Source organism: Paramisgurnus dabryanus, chromosome 13, assembly GCF_030506205.2.
Source record: "Paramisgurnus dabryanus chromosome 13, PD_genome_1.1, whole genome shotgun sequence".
Classification (NCBI taxonomy): domain Eukaryota; kingdom Metazoa; phylum Chordata; class Actinopteri; order Cypriniformes; family Cobitidae; genus Paramisgurnus; species Paramisgurnus dabryanus.
This window is the reverse complement of record NC_133349.1, coordinates 4,457,147-4,477,589: the sequence shown is the minus strand read 5'-3', so window position 1 is coordinate 4,477,589 and position 20,443 is coordinate 4,457,147. Positions and strand designations below refer to the sequence as shown.

General features: G+C 43.1%; 1 protein-coding gene across 4 annotated transcripts in view; it reads right to left on the bottom strand.

The window, feature by feature from the left end:
- Positions 1 to 1,153: 1,153 nt before the first annotated feature.
- Positions 1,154 to 20,443, bottom strand: part of csmd3a (CUB and Sushi multiple domains 3a) — a 398,763-nt gene continuing 379,473 nt past the window's right edge. For 3 of the 4 annotated variants that reach the window (XM_065298900.1, XM_065298902.1, XM_065298901.1), the window contains exons 64-70: positions 20,206 to 20,385; positions 19,892 to 19,957; positions 18,531 to 18,689; positions 5,850 to 5,962; positions 5,556 to 5,643; positions 3,590 to 3,725; positions 1,154 to 2,720 (exon numbers count right to left, since the gene is read on the bottom strand). In XM_065298900.1, coding sequence (XP_065154972.1) covers positions 2,561 to 2,720; positions 3,590 to 3,725; positions 5,556 to 5,643; positions 5,850 to 5,962; positions 18,531 to 18,689; positions 19,892 to 19,957; positions 20,206 to 20,385 — 902 coding nt within the window. In that variant the 3' untranslated portion in view covers positions 1,154 to 2,560. Of the gene's footprint in view, positions 2,721 to 3,589; positions 3,726 to 5,555; positions 5,644 to 5,849; positions 5,963 to 18,530; positions 18,690 to 19,891; positions 19,958 to 20,205; positions 20,386 to 20,443 lie in introns of those variants that run through there. The other variant, XM_065298903.2, reaches the window with a different exon arrangement.

Below are 20,443 nucleotides of genomic sequence, written 5' to 3'. Positions count from 1 at the left end.
CATTAAAGGCGGGGTGCATGATCTCTGAAAGCCAGTGTTAACATTTGAAATCACCTAAACAATCACGTCCCTACCCCAATAGAATCTGAACCTTCCTTTGATAGACCCGCCCCACACATACGCAACCCAGGTAATGATGTCGGTTAGTAAACACGCCCCTTACCGCTGATTGGCTACAAGTGTGTTTTGGTACTCGGCCCGACTCTCTTTTCCAAAGCGTTTTTCAAATATCATGCCTCCACCTTTACTGTGGGTTCACACCACCCGTGTTTAAGGCTTCAAAATCGCGTCTACCGCATCTAGTTTGACGCTTAAACATTTTGAGTTTACTCGCTTCATTCACGCGTGAAAGCCGCATGTGAAATTCTAGTCATCGAGACATTCAAGGAAATTTGTGTCATGGGAGGGGCTTCTGCGAATCTGCTCGCTTTACGTAATCATGTCACTACAAGAGCAAGCTCCTGTTGGTTAACACGGCACGTTTTCCCGCCAAAGTAAAACATTTTCAACTCGCGCATTTGCAGTGGCAACGCTCAATTCACACCTTTACCGTGGGTTCACATCAGCTGTGCATTTGCCGTGGCAACGCTCAATTCGCGCCTTTACCGTAAGTTCACACAAGCCGTGTTTGAGGCGTCAAAATCGTGTCTACCAGATCTAGTTTTCCGCTTGAACATTTTGAGTTTACTCGCTTCATTCGCGCGTGAAAGCAGCGCGTGAAATTCTAGTCATGAAGACATTCACAAGGAAATTTGCGTCATGGGAGAGGCTTCTGCGACTCCGCTCGCTTTCCGTAATCACGTCACTACTAGAGCAAGCTCCTGATTGGTTAACGCGGCACGTTTTTCCGCCAAAGTTAAAAATTTTCAACTCGCGCATTTGCCGTGGCAACGCTCAATTCGCGCAAAGTAGACATGCGAATGAGGCGGAATCCCGTGTACCGCGCCGCACTAAATGCCTCATTCGCGTCACGAGACCTCCAGACACGCGTCAACGCGTCTTCACATTGACTTAACATTGAAATCACTCGCGCTTGACGCCTCTACTGCGCTGGTCTGAACGCAGCATTAAGGATGCAGCGGTATTTAAAAGTTGAGTCAGAGTGGGTGTGGTTTCAGTGCTGACAGTGGACACGCCCCCAGCATTTGAGAGCAGAGAATCCTGCTTATTTTTCCTACAATTTGATAACTTATTTTATTATAATATTTAATATTTTAATAATCCTGAAAACAAAAATGTGGAAAAGCTGTTTAACGATGTTACTTCACAAATCAGTACTATATGAAACGTGTTTCAGCAATACATTTCTAACATTTATAATACGTTTAAAAACAATTCTCCTAAATGACTTTACACGGACTTTAAAGGTGAAGTTTGTAATTTGTGCACCCCTAATGACATCTAACAGATTTCTGAAGCCATAATTCATACAGCTGCAGTTTGATACTCATAAGAAAGTGACCCTAAAATACAGCTGCTTGGCATTAGAGATGAGATTTTAACAAAGATGCAAAATTACAAACTTCACCTTTAATACATCCAGACAAAACATGTAGGTAACACTTGTTTGTAACAGCAATGATACCTTTGTTCCTCATAAGGAATGAGTTGATATTCCATGATTTGAAAGTTGAGCATCATCCAATAGGAACGCTGATGTTCATTAAGCGATGCGGATGAGGTCAGAAGGTTTAAGTAATGCTGTAATGATGAACTTAATGCATATGATGACAACTAAAGGGACGTTCACACACACGTACGCACACACACTGTTGTGCTGTTGGATGCCCTAACATAGATGAAATCCACCAATGAGATGCATTACGGAAAAACAAGACGCCTTTCTATTTTGACAGGTTATCAGTTTCCTGGCAGCTAAACATTACCATAACGCAGGGGTTTGTGTTTGTATGTAAATTGTTACAGTGTATAATACATCATATCACACAGCAGATGAATGATTATCAATGCATGATTTAAACTCGCTCAGAATGCCTGACACGTTTCTTCACGCATGATTTTCTTTATATGCTTGTTGTATCTGGGCAAAAACAAATCCTATAAAAAACAAAACTACAGAAACTCAAGTCAGTTCAATTACATCGGTAGCTGTACTTGCCTGGGGTGCAACAAATCATTTCTAGAGGAGTACAGCTGAAAAAACTGGCCATAACTTCAGGCAATAGTTTTTGGATAATGTTAAAAAAAAAATCCAGTAAAATTCGTCTGCAAACAGTGTATATGTGAACGTCCCTTTATTCAAGAAATGGCTTTAAAAATCCCTTATGAACATGTCACGTCAAAAAAAAAAATACACATTTAGCATTTAGTTTCTTTTTAAATACAAAATCGACACTCTCAGAGTGAGATCTATTTCATATATATTTCCCCACTCAAACGGTGAAGAGATTTAGTTTTCCTGCAAATCCACGCAAAGCTTTGAGTCACCGTGTGACCGTCGGATCCCAAATCTGTGCTTGAAAGTTCCTCCGAAGTAAAATTCATATATCATGTAGTAATATATCGATACAAAAGTGATAATTGTGATGGCGTCAAGCCCTCAAACCATTGTGCAAACCGTATTGAGATTGGGATCGAAGCGGACGACCTTTCCCTCGATGGATTTGGAGTTGGTGCTGTACATGGGGTTTTCGAACGTAGCCTGACCGTTGTTGTTTTCATGCACAGAACATCCGGTATACTCAGTTTTATCAGACTTCCTGTGGTAAGATGAAATAGGAAAGATCAGAATTAAACATTTTGTAAACTATCATTAAAATCATCACGCAATGCAAATCAGTGTGTTTGAATAGTCCGAACAGAAAGTTACAACAGTACATCATCAAAATCTTGAGGATTTCACACCATCTCTTATTTTGCAAACAAACATCAGTGAGACAATAAATGTTAATGTAATGTTAATGTATTGATAAACTGATTCATGTCATAATCCAGGTGATCACTATAACAGAAGAAGAGTTGTGTTCACCTTTACAAATGTTATCAATTATAATCAGGATTTTCTCAGTTCAGAGGAAACCATTAACTATTATCAATAAAATTAGCAGATTTGGCTTTTACAGCTTTGCAAATGTCACAAATCAACCCATCCCACATAAAGCATGAATAATATTAATTTAATAAAAAATATGAATGATTGTTTATATTTACAGTTTATTCCAAATGTATAAATTTAAAACATTTATTTTATATTTTACATCTGTATTATTACATGGTAATCATCAGTTCAGTCCTATGGGATGTTTTGCAACATTTGTAACACTTATACACACCAAACGCGGGGCATCACGTTACTTGCTCTAGATTACTTGCGGGATTTAACTTCGAATTTTTAGCTCGAGTTGAATATTTTCAACTTGGGCAAAGACGCGTTTGAGGCGAATAGCGTGTGTTTTCACGGCAAATGCCCCGCCCATATCGCGTAATTTCCATCGCCCCATGCAAGGACGCATCTGATCGCTTCTTTGCATTGACTTTGTATGTAATCTACTCGCGTAAATCGTTGAACTTGCGTTTGGTAAAAAATCGTAAAAACAGCAGTCTTCAGTACATACTTTGCAGTGCATACCTCTGTTTATAAAGATAAAAGCCAAATCCTGCGAAGATCAAGGCAAAGAAAGGCACCAGAATGGCAACGGCCACAGAGCTGCTGTTGGTTCTTGGTGGAACCTCTGGGCTTTTTGTGGCCTCCATTATATTCAGACCTGAATGATGCATGATGGGAAAAAAATCAACATTAATTCAAATGATTTGATCGAATTAAACAGCATGTGTTGCAAGTACAACTTTGCAAAGAGATCAGAGTACTCGAAAACAACAAGTGTTATATAATAATAACCCAGAGCGTGATATATCTGTAACCACATCAATTAGTTTTGAAAGATACAATGAAAGCGTAATTTATTATAATTAAGGCATTTATAGTAAAAGGCCTGTAAAGAATGATAGATTAACAGAATTGTAATTCTTTAGTTATATTAAAGGGGACATTTCACAAGACTTTCTTAAGATGTCAAATAAATGTTTGGTGTCCCCCGAGTATGTATGTAGTTTTAGCTTAAAATACCATAATTTATTATAACATGTTCAAATTGTCACTTTGTAGGTGTGAGCAAAAATGTGCCATTTTTCGGTGTGTCCTTTAAAATGCAAATGAGCTGATCTCTGCACTGAATGGCAGTGCCGTGGTTGGATAGTGCAGATTAAGAGGTGGTTTTATCCCCTTCTGACATCACAAGGAAAGCCATATTTCAAATAGCTATTTTTTCACATGCTTGCAGAGAATGGTTTACCAAAACTAAGTTACTGGGTTGATATTTTTTACATTTTCTAGGTTGATAGAAGCACTGGAGACCCAATTATAGCACTTAAACATGAAAAAAAATCAGATTTCATGATATGTCCCCTATAAATATAATATAATGATAACATGATGCTTTACAAACATTCAGAGTTACACTGATATTATAGCTAAATATTCAAACTTGTATAGGAAATATATAAATTTTGCAATGGAAAACTATTCAGAAAAGTATAAAATATATATTCTTATATATTTTTTTTATCAGAATCATAATTTAATATTAAACTTATAGTTTATATTCAGATATTTCATATTCTACGGAGCCCCTAAGGGGACATGGAGCAAAAATTAAATAAAGTTTAGTTTCATGTGCTCACGCGAAACCTTCATGTGCAGAATTTTTTTAACGTGAAGCTGAAACTATCGCGCGAGCACAAACTTAAAAAAAATTCTGCACATGAAAGTTTCACGTGAGCACATGAAACTAAACTTTAGATTTTTTTTACTCCAATGTCACCGTAGGGGCTCTGTAATATTCAGATATTTCATTTTTTTTTTACAATTTGGACAAATATTACTGATCACACACAGCAAAAATTGATTTTCAAGAAAAAAATTATTTTGTCTTGTTTTCAGTAAAAAAATCTAAAAATTCTTAAATTAAGATGCTTTTTCTTGATAAGCAAAATGACCCAAGAAAATAAGTCAAGTTTTTAGACCAAAAATATTAAATGTAAGTGATTTTGTGCATAAAACAAGCAAAAAAATAAAAAATCAATCTGCCAATGGGGTAAGCAAAAAAATCTTGAAAATTTTTCATTAAAATTTTTCACTAAAATTTTCACTAAATTCAAGAAAAATGTAAAAAAAATTGCTTACTCCATTGGCAGATTTTTTTTGCTTGTTTTATGCAAAAAATCACTTAGATTTGATATTTTTGGTCTAAAAACTAGACTTATTTTATTGGGTCGTTTTGCTCACCAAGAAAAGCATGTTTTTACTGAAAACAAGACGAAAATACTAAGATTTTTTTTCTTGAAAATCATTTGGCAGATTTTTTTGCTTGTTTTAAGCACAAATTCACTTAAATTGTATATTTTTGTCTAAAAACTAGACTTATTTTCTTAGGACATTTTTCTCATCAAGAAAATACATCTTGATTTATGAATTTTTAGATATTTGTACTAGTAAGTAAGAAAGTCATTTTTTTTGCAGCAAGTATGAAGTTCACCTTGTCTCTGTAATCCAAATGGGCCGTAGTCTCTGCCTTGTATGATGCCTTGATACAAGTATGTGTTTCCCTCATGGTCAGCAGAGACCTGGAGTGAAAGATCAGAGATAAATATATCAAGATATCTCACATTCAGGGTCTTGAGCAGAGCTCGTGCTCTGTGTAGTAATATGGTTTTGCTTTCTACTTCTGAAAACCCTTCTTTTGCCTACGGGGTTGATAAACACCCACAGACTTTTTATGAGCGAGCCTCACAAATACAGAAACTTCAATCATCTTCTGGAAGAGACTTACAAAGCCGTCCATGATGAAGGTTTCCTCTGTGATCTTGTTGTATGTTCTCTTCACCACAGCTCTCATGTGATACAGCTGCAAGGTCATACGGGCGTCTCTGCTTTTATACACACCTGCGTTAACAAAACACATTCAATTATAAAGGGAGAAACTACAGCCCTTTTTTGATTTGATATCAAAATGTAATATAATTATATGAAAATATCTTCAAATGATCACTTTATTTACAGAGAAAAGGAAGCTGATTGTGAGGATTTAGATATTTGTGTTCACTGTACCTAACAGACTATAAATATTTAATATTTGTCTTATACAACTTAAATCCATTGATAGAAACACATTAAATATTTAATACCCAACATGTAATACTCATTTTAAGCTGTGGAGGTCACCATTTTGTTTTGTGCATTGTGCATTCTGGGTCGATGACGTGTAATTGTTGTCGCAAACTACAGTATTACTAAAGTTAACAATAGTAAATACTATGGTATCTATTATAGTTTTCCATGTGAGAATGTTTTACTCCCACTTCTTACCTCTCAGTCTTTATTTTGACCTAAACTGACTGTTTAGGTTGGGTCAGCTCACCTCACTTTAGCTTGGTTAGCTTTTCCATCAAGTTTAGTATCACTTCGGAGTGGGAGGGATTATAGGCGTGTCGTTATATTTGCGCCGCCTACTGCTGTGACATCATACACGTGAGAGCGTTGTTGTACATTCCCATACATTCATTTATTTCTTAGTCTGCCACAAAATTTAAATTGACCACTACAAATAAATGTTTGCACTTCACGATTATCACTTCCTCATGATAATTTCTGTACAAACACCTGTGGCGTCAGTTGGCGCGCTCCGCTAGCCTCATTTAAGTCGCATTTAAGCATATATGCGGACGTGCGCGTCGCAAATGTAACACTACAAACTGCAAGTCTGGAAAAAACTGGTATGGTGTTCCTGATTCTCAACTTGTGGATGTTTTTCATCGCTAAAAGTGAGTTTGGGAACTTATAGCAGAGCATACATGACAACAGGTTTACTCGAGACAGCGCAAGCTAGCATGAAGGTAAAGCTAATCTTTTACGCTATAATGATGACGCTGATAGTGACGATTCTCTCAGACCAATCAGTGATCTACAGTGTTTTTGCGTCACGTTTGGTATCAGCTCAGGACGCTTGGAACCCCAACCGAGGTGGTACTAATAAAAGTATCGGGTACTATTCAAGAAAATTTCAAGATTTGTTTGCTTACCCCATTGGCAGATTTTTTTTGCTTGTTTTACGCACAAAATCACTTAAATTTGATATTTTTGGTCTAAAAACTAGACTTATTTTCTTGGGTTGTTTTGCTCATCAAGAAAAAGCATCTTAATTTAAGCATTTTTTTTTATATTTTTACTGAAAACAAAACAAAAATACTAAGAAAATGTTTTCTTGAAAATCACTTTTTGCAGTGTAGTCTTTCTCACTAGTGTTTTTTCTTGTTTTCAGTAGAAATATCAAAACATTTCTAAATCAAGATGTATTTTTTGATGAGCAAAATGACCTAAGAAAATAAAACTAGTTTATAGACAAAAAACTATTGTGACAAAAAACTAGGAATTTGTGCTTAAAACAAGCTACATTATCTGCCAATGGGGTGAGAAAATTTTGCTTAAATTAAGAGTTTAAGAAAATTTTTTTTTTTTTTTTCTCACCCCATTGGCAGATATTTTTTTTGTTTTAAGCACAAATTCACTTAAATTGTATATTTTCTGTCTACAAACTAGATTTATCTTCTTAGGTCATTTTGCTCATCAAGACAATACATCTTAATTTAAGAATTGTTAGATATTTCTACTGAAAACAAGACAAAAATACTAAGCAAGAAAGACATTTTATGCAGGGTACACATTCATATAACCAATCCCAGTGTTAATCTTTTATGCCATTAATGTGTTTATAGTCGGGGTACCCTTTAAGAACAACCCTCCAGTGTGAGCTAAAGACGTACAGAAATCTCTGTAGACAAGTCGACTATTTGCCAAAGACAAACCAACAGTGATGTTCCTGGAGAGACAAAAACGAGGAAACCACTGCTGTGTGTGGATGAAAACATCATAAGTGTATCCCGTCTGTAACGTACAATGCCGACTATCACAGTCTTGAGTTTCTCCACTTCAGGGCCCTGACAGCTGGATACTGTATCACTGACTGAGAAATAAATTGTATAGTTTAATAAGACATTTTGCATGAGCGTGTAAAGCCATCTGTCCAACAACTGAAGCTTGGTGATGCAACAGGACAACAACTGGAGGGATTGTGTTCCTGTCGCTCAACTGGTAGAGCATTGTGCAGTGCAATGATCATGGGTTTGACTCCAGGAAACGTACATACTGATCACATGTAAGTTGCTTCGGATAAAAGTGTCCGCCAAATGTCTAAAAATGTATTTAACAGAAGAAGACCCATTTCCTGGAAAAGTCCAGATAGATAAGTGACCTCGGCCTGAGATCCTGTGGATTGACATCAGGAGGGCAGACGTCCTGAGAATCCTGCTGAACTGAAGCAGGCTTGTAAAGAGAAAATGGTAGGAAATCCCTTCTGACCAATGTGGACATCATGCAATTACAGAAGTGTTTGGTGGAGGTCACTCGTCAAAGGAAGGTCAACCGGCTGTTAAAGACAAGGGTTCACGTAGTATAGTACAGTGGTCTTTACTATTTTTTCATGAGACAAAGTCAATAGGAGAGCCACTTTTACCGCAAAGTATCAAAAGTTACAAACAGAATGTTTGCTTATCAATCCGTCATCCCTGAACATACAAAATGCAATGCAATAAATGCAAAAGGGAGGGATCGTTCTTTATTATTTACCTGTTAAATTTGTAACTATGATTTAATGATTCCCCTTAATGAAAAAAACACCATTACCTTAATGCTAAGCATGTGCAGTGCCCTTTTGAACCACTAGGGGCCTTGCTTTTAACTCTTTCCCCGCCAATGACAAATTATCTCGTCAATTAAGAGAAAACATTTGCAGAAAAAAAAGTTTATGTCAATCTGCAATACCGTGATTATCTGGCATCAGATTATCTGGAATATCAGATGGCATTCAGCTAATTTATGGAAAAACTGAAGCCAAAACGTTATTTACAGCCCAGTCTCACGAAATTTCGTTATATAGTCACGTATTTTTTTGATTCTTTTTTCGTGCTATTATCACGAAATTTCGTGTTTTTTCGTGATCGTATAACGAATTCCTGTTTTCGTGTGATTATCACGTATTGGTTACTCAACTGTTTTGTCCTATTTTCTTACCATTGTCGCTTCGGTTTAGGGTTTCACATTCAACTTTCTCTCTCTCTCTCTGTCTCTTTAATTTAGGACTTGAGTTCGAGTGAGTGCGTTGCCTCTCCCTGTGTGTTTCACCAGCTCGCACAAAAGAGTGATTTCCCTAAAAGAGCAGCACGTTTGAGCTTTGTGTCTTTTTAAAGACAGCCACTCATTCGTGTCACGGTCGGGGTCGTCTTTTTAAAGATGGATTTCCGTCCGTGTTCGGTTTCTGGATGCGGTGTGTTCATCGCCCCCCGGGATGGCCACCAGCGTTGTCTTTCGTGTCTGGGGCTCCAGCACGCAGAGGCAGCGTTGCGTGATAGTTCATGCTCCATCTGTGAGGGCATGACTATGGCGGATTTGCGGAGACGGGTGTCGTTTCTCCGGGAACGGCGCCCGCCTTCCAAGTCTGGTGCTGCTAAGAGCGCAGCTACCAGACTTGCGAAGGATGATCTCCGTATAACGGTGCTGGGTCGGTCTGCTGGTTCGTCCAGCAGCTCCCAGCGCCCTGATCCGTTGCCAGCGGAGGTCCCGATGGAGACGAGCGGCCCGTGTTCTACGGTGTCCTCGCGCTCTGTCGAGCCTCCACCCGACGCGATGTCCACCGTAACATCGGAAGGGGGGTTGTCAGCCTCGGACGTCGATCCGGATCCGCTCCCGCCTTCGGGCCAGGTTGCGGCTTCTGCGTTCGACCCCGAGATGGCAGCCATGCTCGCCCGGGCGGCGGAGGCGGTCGGCTTGGAGTGGACTAAACCTCCCCCACCTGAACCGTCCCGCCTCGATGATTGGTTCTTCGGGGGTGCCAGGGCTTCTCAGTCCTCGCCCCCGGTGCCTTTCTTCCCCGAGGTGCATGAAGAGCTGACGCGGTCGTGGAAAACCCCGTTTTCCGCCCGGAACCGACCGTTTCAGCCTTCACCCCTCACCTCTCTCGAGGGTGGAGATGCCAAGGGGTACACTGGTATCCCGTCAGTGGAGCGGCCGGTCGCGATGCAGTTGTGTCCGGCCGGTGTCGCTTCCTCCTGGCGGGACCAGCCTACTCTCCCCTCACGGGCCTGTAAGCAGTCTTCTGCGCTGTCCGGTGTTGCTTACAAGGCTTGTGGGGAGGCAGCCTCTGCCCTGCATGCCATGGCATTGCTGCAGGTCCACCAGGCTAAGGCTCTGAGGGACCTGCACGCGGGAGGTCACGACTCGGCGGAGTTCTCTGAACTGCGTGCGGCTACGGATCTGGCGCTCCGTGCGACCAAGGTCACCGCACGCGCCGTCGGGCGTGCGATGTCTACCCTGGTAGTCCAGGAACGCCATCTCTGGCTGTGTCTGGCGGACATGAAGGATGCTGATAAGACCCGGCTCCTGAATGCTCCGGTTTCCCAGACCGGCCTGTTCGGCGAGACGGTCGAGGAGTTTGCCCAGCAATTCTCCGCGGCCAAGAAGCAGACTGAGGCCATCGCTCAGATCATGCCACGTCGGAAGCGTCCTGCGCCTGCCCCGTCCACGTCGGCACCTCAGCCTGCTCCTCGCCGAGGGCGTCCTGCGGCGGCCGCCTCCGTTCCTCCCCGGGGCTCTTCTAAGAAGCGAGGAACCGGTCGTCAGCAGCCCGCCCCGCCCGCTCAGCCCGCTTCAAAGGGTGGAAAAAGAAAATCGAAGCGGCCCTGAGACGGGCGACCTAGAGATGGAGGGGATCGCTCTTCGGGAGATGGTGAAAGCACCACTCCCCCCACCGGAGGAGGGCCGGTTGGGGAATCCTTTGTTTCAATTTTCTGTTCCGCCGACTTTTCAGTCGGCACCCACAATTCCACAAAAAGAGCGAATTCCACTTCCATCTCTAGGTCTTCAGATGAGCGCCGGAGACACGAGCGGGCTCATAACCCCCCCTCGTTCTCCGACTCATCAGAGGAGTACGAGAGCAACGCACGGGCTCATAACCCCATCGCGGTCTCTGACTTCTCAGGGGAAAGAAGACAATCACGGGCTCATAACCCATCGTCTTCCTCCCCCTTCGCCAGAGGGTGCATCGAGTGGCGTGAGGTGTCTTCAGCAGAGCCTCCCTTACTCACCCACCCAGCAGCGGACTCAGGTGAGTGTTATCATGCACAACACTGCTGTCGGTGCGGCCAATACGCACACACCGGCGATCACCTCCGTTGCGCCCGCCGCGGGTACACCGATCGTGCCTTTAGTCCCTCTCGCACGGTGTCTGGGGGCGTGGGAACAGCTTCCCAGCCCGTCGCGTTGGCTTTTACGCACGATTCGTCTCGGCTACGCGATCCAATTTGCCCGGCGTTCCCCCAAATTCTCCGGCGTTCGTTTCACTGCGGTGAGAGCTGCCGATGCGCACGTCCTCCGTGCGGAGATCGCTGTCCTACTGGCGAAGGACGCGATCGAGCCGGTCCCTCCAGCCGAGATGAGGTCGGGGTTTTACAGCCCTTACTTTATTGTACCCAAGAAAAGCGGCGGCTTGCGACCGATCCTGGACCTGCGTTCGCTGAACCGTACACTTCACAGAATGCCGTTCAAGATGCTGACGCCCAAGCGCATATTTCCATGCATTCGTCCAAACGATTGGTTCGCATCCATCGACCTGAAGGACGCGTACTTCCACGTATCGATTCTCCCCCGGCACAGGCCGTTTCTCCGCTTTGCGTTCGAGGGGCGAGCATACCAGTACAAAGTCCTCCCATTCGGGCTCTCTCTGTCTCCCCGTGTATTCACCAAAGTAGTGGAGGGGGCTTTAAAACCCCTGAGAGAGAAAGGTGTGCGCATTCTCGCGTATTTAGACGATTGGCTCATAATAGCTCAAACACGTCAGACGCTGTGCGATCACAGAGATTTAACTCTGAAACACCTCGCTCGTTTGGGTCTTCGGGTCAACTGGGAAAAGAGCAAGCTTTGCCCCGTGCAGAGAATCTCTTTTCTCGGTATGGAACTGGACTCGATCGATTTGACAGCTCGTCTAACAGAAGCGCGTGTACAGTCGATTCTGACTTGCCTGAATACATTCAAGAGCAAGAGCGCGGTCCCGCTGAAACAATTTCAGAAGCTTTTGGGGCATATGGCAGCAGCCGCAGCTGTAACTCCGCTCGGACTGCTCCATATGCGACCGCTTCAGCATTGGCTTCACGATCGAGTCCCGAGGAGAGCGTGGCTGCGCGGCATTCACCGTGTTATCATTACACCTGCGTGTCGTCGCACTTTCACTCCGTGGTCAGACCGTGCGTTTCTCCGAGCCGGTGTGCCTCTGAGACAGGTCTCCAGGCATGCAATAGTATGCACAGATGCTTCGGACACGGGGTGGGGGGCCACGTACGATGGGCTTGCGGCTTCGGGGGTCTGGACGGCACCCCAGCTGCATTGGCACATAAATTGCCGAGAAATGTGGGCTGTATATCTTGCGCTCGTCCGTTTCAGCAACGAGTTACAGGGCAAAGATGTATTAGTTCGCACAGACAACACTGCGACCGTGGCGTACATCAATCGTCAAGGCGGTTTACGCTCGCGTCACCTGTCGCATCTCGCCCGTCATCTCCTCACTTGGAGTCAGAAGAATTTGAGGTCTCTTCGTGCCATTTACATCCCGGGCACGCTCAATGTAGAGGCGGATGCGCTCTCTCGGGCTGCGCGTCCCGGGGAATGGCGACTCCACCCCATTGCGGTTCAGCAGATTTGGAGACGTTTCGGCAAAGCGCAGATAGATCTGTTTGCTTCCCCAGAGACGACCCATTGTCGCCTGTTCTATTCACTAGCCGACGACTCGCTCGGCGTGGATGCATTGGCACACAGCTGGCCGCGAAACATGCGCAAATACGCGTTCCCTCCGGTGAGCCTCATTGCGCAAACCCTATGCAAAATCCGGGAGGACGAGGAGAGCGTGCTGTTGGTGGCACCGTATTGGACAACCAGGAGTTGGTTTCCAGAACTCTCTCTCCTCGCGACAGCCCCTCCTTGGAAGAATCCCCTGAGGAAGGACCTTCTTTCTCAACAAGAGGGCACATTATGGCACCCGCGCCCCGACCTGTGGAACCTCCATGTGTGGTCTCTGGACGGGGCACGGAGGATTTGAGTGATTTACCGCAAGAGGTATCTAACACTATTGCTGCAGCGCGAGCGCCGTCTACGAGACAGGCTTACGCGCTTAAATGGAACCTGTTTGTCGACTGGTGTTCTTCCCAAAGTGAAAACCCCCGAGAATGCCCGATTAGTGTTGTGCTTTTATATCTCCAGCGCCGTTTGGAGAATAGGCTGTCACCATCCACTATTAAAGTCGATATCGCTGCGATATCAGCTCACCATTCACCCGTAAACGGTAGAACAGTGGGTCAGCACGACCTGGTCATTAGATTTCTCAGAGGCGCTCGAAGACTGAATCCTTCGCGTCCTCCCTCTATTCCTCCTTGGGACCTGTCCTTGGTGCTGAAATCACTCCAGGAAGCCCCATTTGAGCCTCTGCATAGTGTGAGTGGGGGGCCACGTACGATGGGCTTGCGGCTTCGGGGGTCTGGACGGCACCCCAGCTGCATTGGCACATAAATTGCCGAGAAATGTGGGCTGTATATCTTGCGCTCGTCCGTTTCAGCAACGAGTTACAGGGCAAAGATGTATTAGTTCGCACAGACAACACTGCGACCGTGGCGTACATCAATCGTCAAGGCGGTTTACGCTCGCGTCACCTGTCGCATCTCGCCCGTCATCTCCTCACTTGGAGTCAGAAGAATTTGAGGTCTCTTCGTGCCATTTACATCCCGGGCACGCTCAATGTAGAGGCGGATGCGCTCTCTCGGGCTGCGCGTCCCGGGGAATGGCGACTCCACCCCATTGCGGTTCAGCAGATTTGGAGACGTTTCGGCAAAGCGCAGATAGATCTGTTTGCTTCCCCAGAGACGACCCATTGTCGCCTGTTCTATTCACTAGCCGACGACTCGCTCGGCGTGGATGCATTGGCACACAGCTGGCCGCGAAACATGCGCAAATACGCGTTCCCTCCGGTGAGCCTCATTGCGCAAACCCTATGCAAAATCCGGGAGGACGAGGAGAGCGTGCTGTTGGTGGCACCGTATTGGACAACCAGGAGTTGGTTTCCAGAACTCTCTCTCCTCGCGACAGCCCCTCCTTGGAAGATTCCCCTGAGGAAGGACCTTCTTTCTCAACAAGAGGGCACATTATGGCACCCGCGCCCCGACCTGTGGAACCTCCATGTGTGGTCTCTGGACGGGGCACGGAGGATTTGAGTGATTTACCGCAAGAGGTATCTAACACTATTGCTGCAGCGCGAGCGCCGTCTACGAGACAGGCTTACGCGCTTAAATGGAACCTGTTTGTCGACTGGTGTTCTTCCCAAAGTGAAAACCCCCGAGAATGCCCGATTAGTGTTGTGCTTTTATATCTCCAGCGCCGTTTGGAGAATAGGCTGTCACCATCCACTATTAAAGTCGATATCGCTGCGATATCAGCTCACCATTCACCCGTAAACGGTAGAACAGTGGGTCAGCACGACCTGGTCATTAGATTTCTCAGAGGCGCTCGAAGACTGAATCCTTCGCGTCCTCCCTCTATTCCTCCTTGGGACCTGTCCTTGGTGCTGAAATCACTCCAGGAAGCCCCATTTGAGCCTCTGCATAGTGTGAGTGTTAAAATTCTTACTATGAAAACATTAACTCTCCTTGCTTTGGCTTCTGTTAAGAGGATAGGGGATATTCATGCATTTTCGGTCGACGAATCGTGCCTTCAGTTCGGGCCGGCTGCATCCAGCGTAACACTGAGACCCCGGCCCGGCTTTGTGCCCAAAGTTCCCACCACTCCTTTCAGAGATCAAGTGGTGAACCTCCAAGCGCTGCCTTTGGAGGAGGCAGACCCAGCCATGGCTTTGTTATGCCCTGTTCGTGCACTACGTGTGTATATAGACAGGACGCAAAGTTTTAGGACCTCAGATCAGCTCTTTGTTTGTTACGGTGGTCAGCAGAAAGGAAAAGCTGTCACCAAGCAGAGGATGTCCCATTGGATTGTGGATACTATAGCCCTTGCATATCAAAAGCAGAATGTGCCTTGTCCATTTAATTTACGTGCTCACTCTACACGCAGTGTGGCATCATCTTGGGCACTGGCTCGCGGATCCTCGCTAACAGATATTTGTAGAGCTGCAGGCTGGGCGACACCTAATACGTTCACAAGATTCTATAGTGTTCGTGTCGAACCGGTTTCCACTCGGGTTCTTTCTACTAACTAGTTAAGAATGCCGAGGGTCGGCTCGTGTGTCGGCTTGGAGCCTCTATTTTGGTGCTGCACATCTGCACCAATATGGAAGGCCATCGGGGCAAAAACGTCTAAAAAACTGTTTTTGCCTCTCCTCCACCGCCCTGATAGCTGGTGTTGCGGAGCATCCGCTGTCAACCTATCACTGATGTATTCTCTGTAAACCTGTGTAGGCTAGGCGTCCACATTTGTCCCCTACGTGGGGTTCATTTGTGTGTATACTCCGTGGGGTACTAATCCTCCACGTTTTCCTTAGCAGAGCCTGCTCTGCATCTCTCTGCATACTATGTTTTGTTCAGAGACTTTTTATGAGCAACCTATCGGTTGTTTCATATTTTATGTCATCCATTCAACCTTCTTAGGGGATGGCTTCCGCAGTGTTCTAGCTCCGCTCAGTTTAGACGCTTCCCCAGTTCGCTGCTTCACTATCGTGGGTTAAGGAACAGGTAGTGACCGGCCTTCTGCATTTCGCCTTAGGTTCCGCCCCTTACGTGGAGGGCGGAGGGCTTTTACAGACACTGGAAGGGTTCAGCTGCAGTGGCGTTTTGGTAGGGATTCCCAATTCGTCGGTCACGACGTGACGTCGTAGTGACCGACTGAAAGGGAACGTCTCGGTTACGTATGTAACCCTCGTTCCCTGAAGGAAGGGAACGGAGACGTCACGTCCCGTCGCCACAGTTTGCTGTTCCATTGCTGTTTTTTAGGCCGGGCACTGTTGCTCGGCTTCTCAGCAATAATATAGCTAATTTGGTATTGTGCACCTGCGGCTTATATACGCACCTGGCGGGGCGGCGCCGGCATTATGCAAATACCTGCATGCCAAGTTCATTGGCGTTTTTATAGTTTCTCGAAGTAGATAGGTCACCCGCGGAGCGGTTCCCAATTCGTCGGTCACGACGTGACGTCTCCGTTCCCTTCCTTCAGGGAACGAGGGTTACATACGTAACCGAGACGTTTCGTGATTGATCTTCGAATTTTAAAACATTTCAATCTTTTTTATACAGGCACGATCATATGGCATCTTTAAAATTTTACAGTTTTACAGCATGAATGTGCATCTGACAAATCTGCACATCAAAATGTGCATCTTTAACATGATTTGTCAGGCGTCAATAATCTCTCAACACAAGCATCGTGTGCTGCGGTGGCTGCTGGGAAGCAGGGAAGAAAGACTTTGTTGTACTTGATGTATCTACATAAACACAGGTTTAGTCTCTCGTCTCTTTCCGCACTGGCACGCCCATATAATGACGCATCAAGCGAACTGTCCGGTAATGATGGGCTGTGTTAACAGATCAGCTGCAAATGGGATCAGAGTTGATATTGTTTGCACTTTGAGCATCAACACTTGACCTGCACTAAGATGCATGATATGGGGTCGCTTCATAGAGATCAGGGGTGTGTTGATGTTGAACAGCAGGTCGCTGAACCAACAGCATGAAGAATTCGGCCCATTTAACAGTCTTTCTAAATATATTACAAAGATAAACAGAGTGGCCATTGAGAGTATCGTATTATTATTTACCATAATGTAGAACAAGACAACTTGTTTATGTTGCATTCGCATCACATTTAACCCTGAAAAACCCAAGAAGCCTTCTCTAAGCATCAATTAACATTGGCCAAATTTGGCCCGTGGGTTCTCCAGGGTTAAGCGAAATGAGATCAAAATGGTCTAAGGTTTAAATCTCTCATCCTAGTCAGAACATTGTTAAAAACAGTCTGTTGCTTTTCCTTTTATCAATCCACACAATGCATTTTCTCTTCTGCATAAAATCAAGCACAAATGTGGGACAGTCGGACTCCAACATGCCACATAGAGACCATTATTCACAGACAAATAATGTTACTGACGCCAGATTCATCTTTCAATTACTACGAAAAATATTTTGGTTTGAGTCCATCAAATTGAAAGAGAAAGTAATCCAGTGCTTGATGACTGATAATGTAAAAGAGATCACAGACTCGCGTAGAAAAAATGTTTTCAAATTTTTAAGACAAGCCATGATATTTTAAAGGGGACGTTCGATTTGTGACCCCTTAAACTTTTTATCTGGTCAATTAAGAGAAAATGCTTCCCTGCCAATGATGCGTTTTTACAGCAATCCATATTTCAGCTATTATCCACTAGGTGGTGCTCTTACCCAATTTATAAAACACTAAAGCATCCACTCATCCAAAAACAGTAAAAACTCCAGGTATGTTTACAAAAATTTAAATTTGATAAAAAAATGATATGTATAAAATTATAAAAATGATAAAAATAGGAAAATATTCGCTTTATTTGGTCCCTTATTGGGAGTAGTTTGCTAGCTGGAGCCATTCACTTCCAGTCTTTGTGCTAAGCTAAGCTAGTGGGGGCTGCGTCAGATAGAGTTACAACACGCACGGAGATGAGACAGGTATGTATGGACTTATCTAACTCTGGGGGATACGGTGGATAAGGTAAATTCCCAAAATGTGGGCGTGTTCCTTTAAGGACAAAACCTGTCAAATGCCTTAAAATAAAACAGCTGAACAATGTCTTATGGTGTGTAAACCGTGGTTTAAACGGAATAAATTGACTCTGGTGCATTGAATTATTTTAAAATAATGCACATATATAATATTACCTAACACTTTACTTACTTATGGAATTCATAAAGAAAAAGTTAACTTTTAACATAAACAAGAGTTCATCATATAAGTTTTTAAAAGTAATTTAATTACAAAACACGAAAAGGAAAATATCTATTTAAATCAGACTGTTGATGCTTAGGGAGAAAAAAATAAAATAAAAAACTAAACTAAACCTAACTAAATAATGATATATACTATGACTTCTAATTTACTAATATTCTATATAGTAAAAATAATATTTCCGTCATATCGCCCACCTCTACATGTAATTCAATTAGCAAAAAAACAAATAGCAATTAGCACATTCACTGTACACCTTCATACTGAGTTCGTATACTATGAAGATAAAATAGAGCTGTATTGTTGCATCTCACATCAAACAGTAAGTGACAGCTTTCCTCCAAGACTATGACACCAGCAGTTTTCTCTAAAAGTGACACGACAAATAACAGATGTTTGCTCACATCAGTGTGTCTGACATGAGCCGTACCCGTACACGGCTCCTTACCTGACAACAGCAGTTCTGAGTGTCTGTTAGTTAAAGTCACGTTGACTTTCCCCGAGCTGGCATTAAAACTGGTGATCGTCAGACTCATCGGCTCTTTCACTCCTTTATATTCGAAGGAACCTTTCCACGTGTACGTGGGTGCAAACACGTCGTCGGGGACTGCAATGAAGAAGGGTCAACGTGTCAGATTCAGTGGTTAGGAAGCCATTACACTCAGTGTTTGGTACAAATTAATGAATCATTGTGAATGACCTCAGAGCAGAAATTATACTCTCCTTATCCATTTTAACATTGAGAATTATCATAAAGCATCATAAAACAGATATTTCAGGCTCAATATTTTGTTTTAATGACCTGTGAACATTGCATATTGATGCACCGTTGCTTGGCAACTGTAATAGCCTAAAGTTAGGCATGAACTCAAAGAGTTGAATTGTTTATTTGGATAATTAGCCTTAATATAAAATGCATTAAACTATTTATTTAATTTCGGGTTTGTTTTATTGCGGTTGCCACCTTTTACAAAATGCAATACAAGAGGTACTTTATAATTATGCCATGCATTGTGCCGAAACAACCTCAAGTGGCACATTATATTTATAAAATGTGAAAAGCAACATGCAAATATACACCAAAGGTAAGCAAATTGTAAATTTATGTTTAATTGAATGTTTAATTATTTCAACAAAATAATATTGTTCATTATTCAGCAGGTTGTGCTTGCCAAGATCTGTGGTGCAAAAAAACACACTATTTTATACACTGCAAAAAATGATTTTCAAGAAAAATGTTCTTAGTATTTTTGTCTTGTTTTCAGTAAAAATATAAAAAAATTCTTAAATTAATATGCTTTTCTTGATGAGCAAAACGACACAAGAAAATAAGTCTAGTTTTTAGACCAAAAATATCAAATTTATGTGATTTTGTGCATAAAACAAGCAAAAAAAATCTGCCAATGGGGTAAGAATTTTTTCTTGATTTTTCTTGAATTTAGTGTTTAAGAAAAATGTTCAAGACTTTTTGCTTACCCCATTGGCAGATTTTTTTGCTTGTTTCACTTAAAATCACTTACATTTGATATTTTTGTTCTAAAAACTAGACTTATTTTCTTGGGTCGTTTTGCTCATCAAAAAAGCATCTTAATTTAAGAATTTTTAAATATTTTTACTTAAAACAAGACAAAAATACTAAGATTTTTTTTTCTTAAAAAATAATTTTTTTGCAGTGTTAAGCAAAGAGTCAGTCTGGACAAAACACTTTCATTTAGATTGAATATAACGTAATTGTTTTCACAGTCGTTACAAATCGTATAGTGCACACATAACATCGAAACTATCTTGCATTTTTTTTAAGATGCTTACCGTTGACTTTCGGACTTGAAGTTCCTTGAACAGGCGTTACGACTTTTTCTGTTGTTTTTGAGCCAGCTGGAAAAAAATAACCAAACGCATATCATGGCAAAAATGTTGAAAAAGCCCATCACATTTGAAATGGGTTTAGGGAAACACATTACACACATGACTTCTCGCAGCAAGCAAAGAAAATGATTTCAGAGCGTTTCTGCGTTGACAAGACAAAAGCAAAGAAAGAAATGGTTACGGGCCACGAGGTCCGGGCAGAAAATAAATTTGAATTTTGTTTTTTGTGTGTATTGATTTGCTTTGTGTGTGTTTACCTCTACAGACGGGTACCTTCCCAGTCCAGGACCCATCCGCGCGGCACACCCTGTGCTCTGAGCCTCCGGTGAGGATGAAACCAGGCTGGCAGGAATAAAGCAGTGTGTAGCCAAAAGAGGGAAGGTCCATGCCCAGCACGTTGGCATGCGGTGGAGTCTTTGGTTGCTTACAGGAGTGAGCTGAAGATGAAAAACAGCAGCTGGTGAATTCATGTGTGCTAATAGAAAGTGTCATATT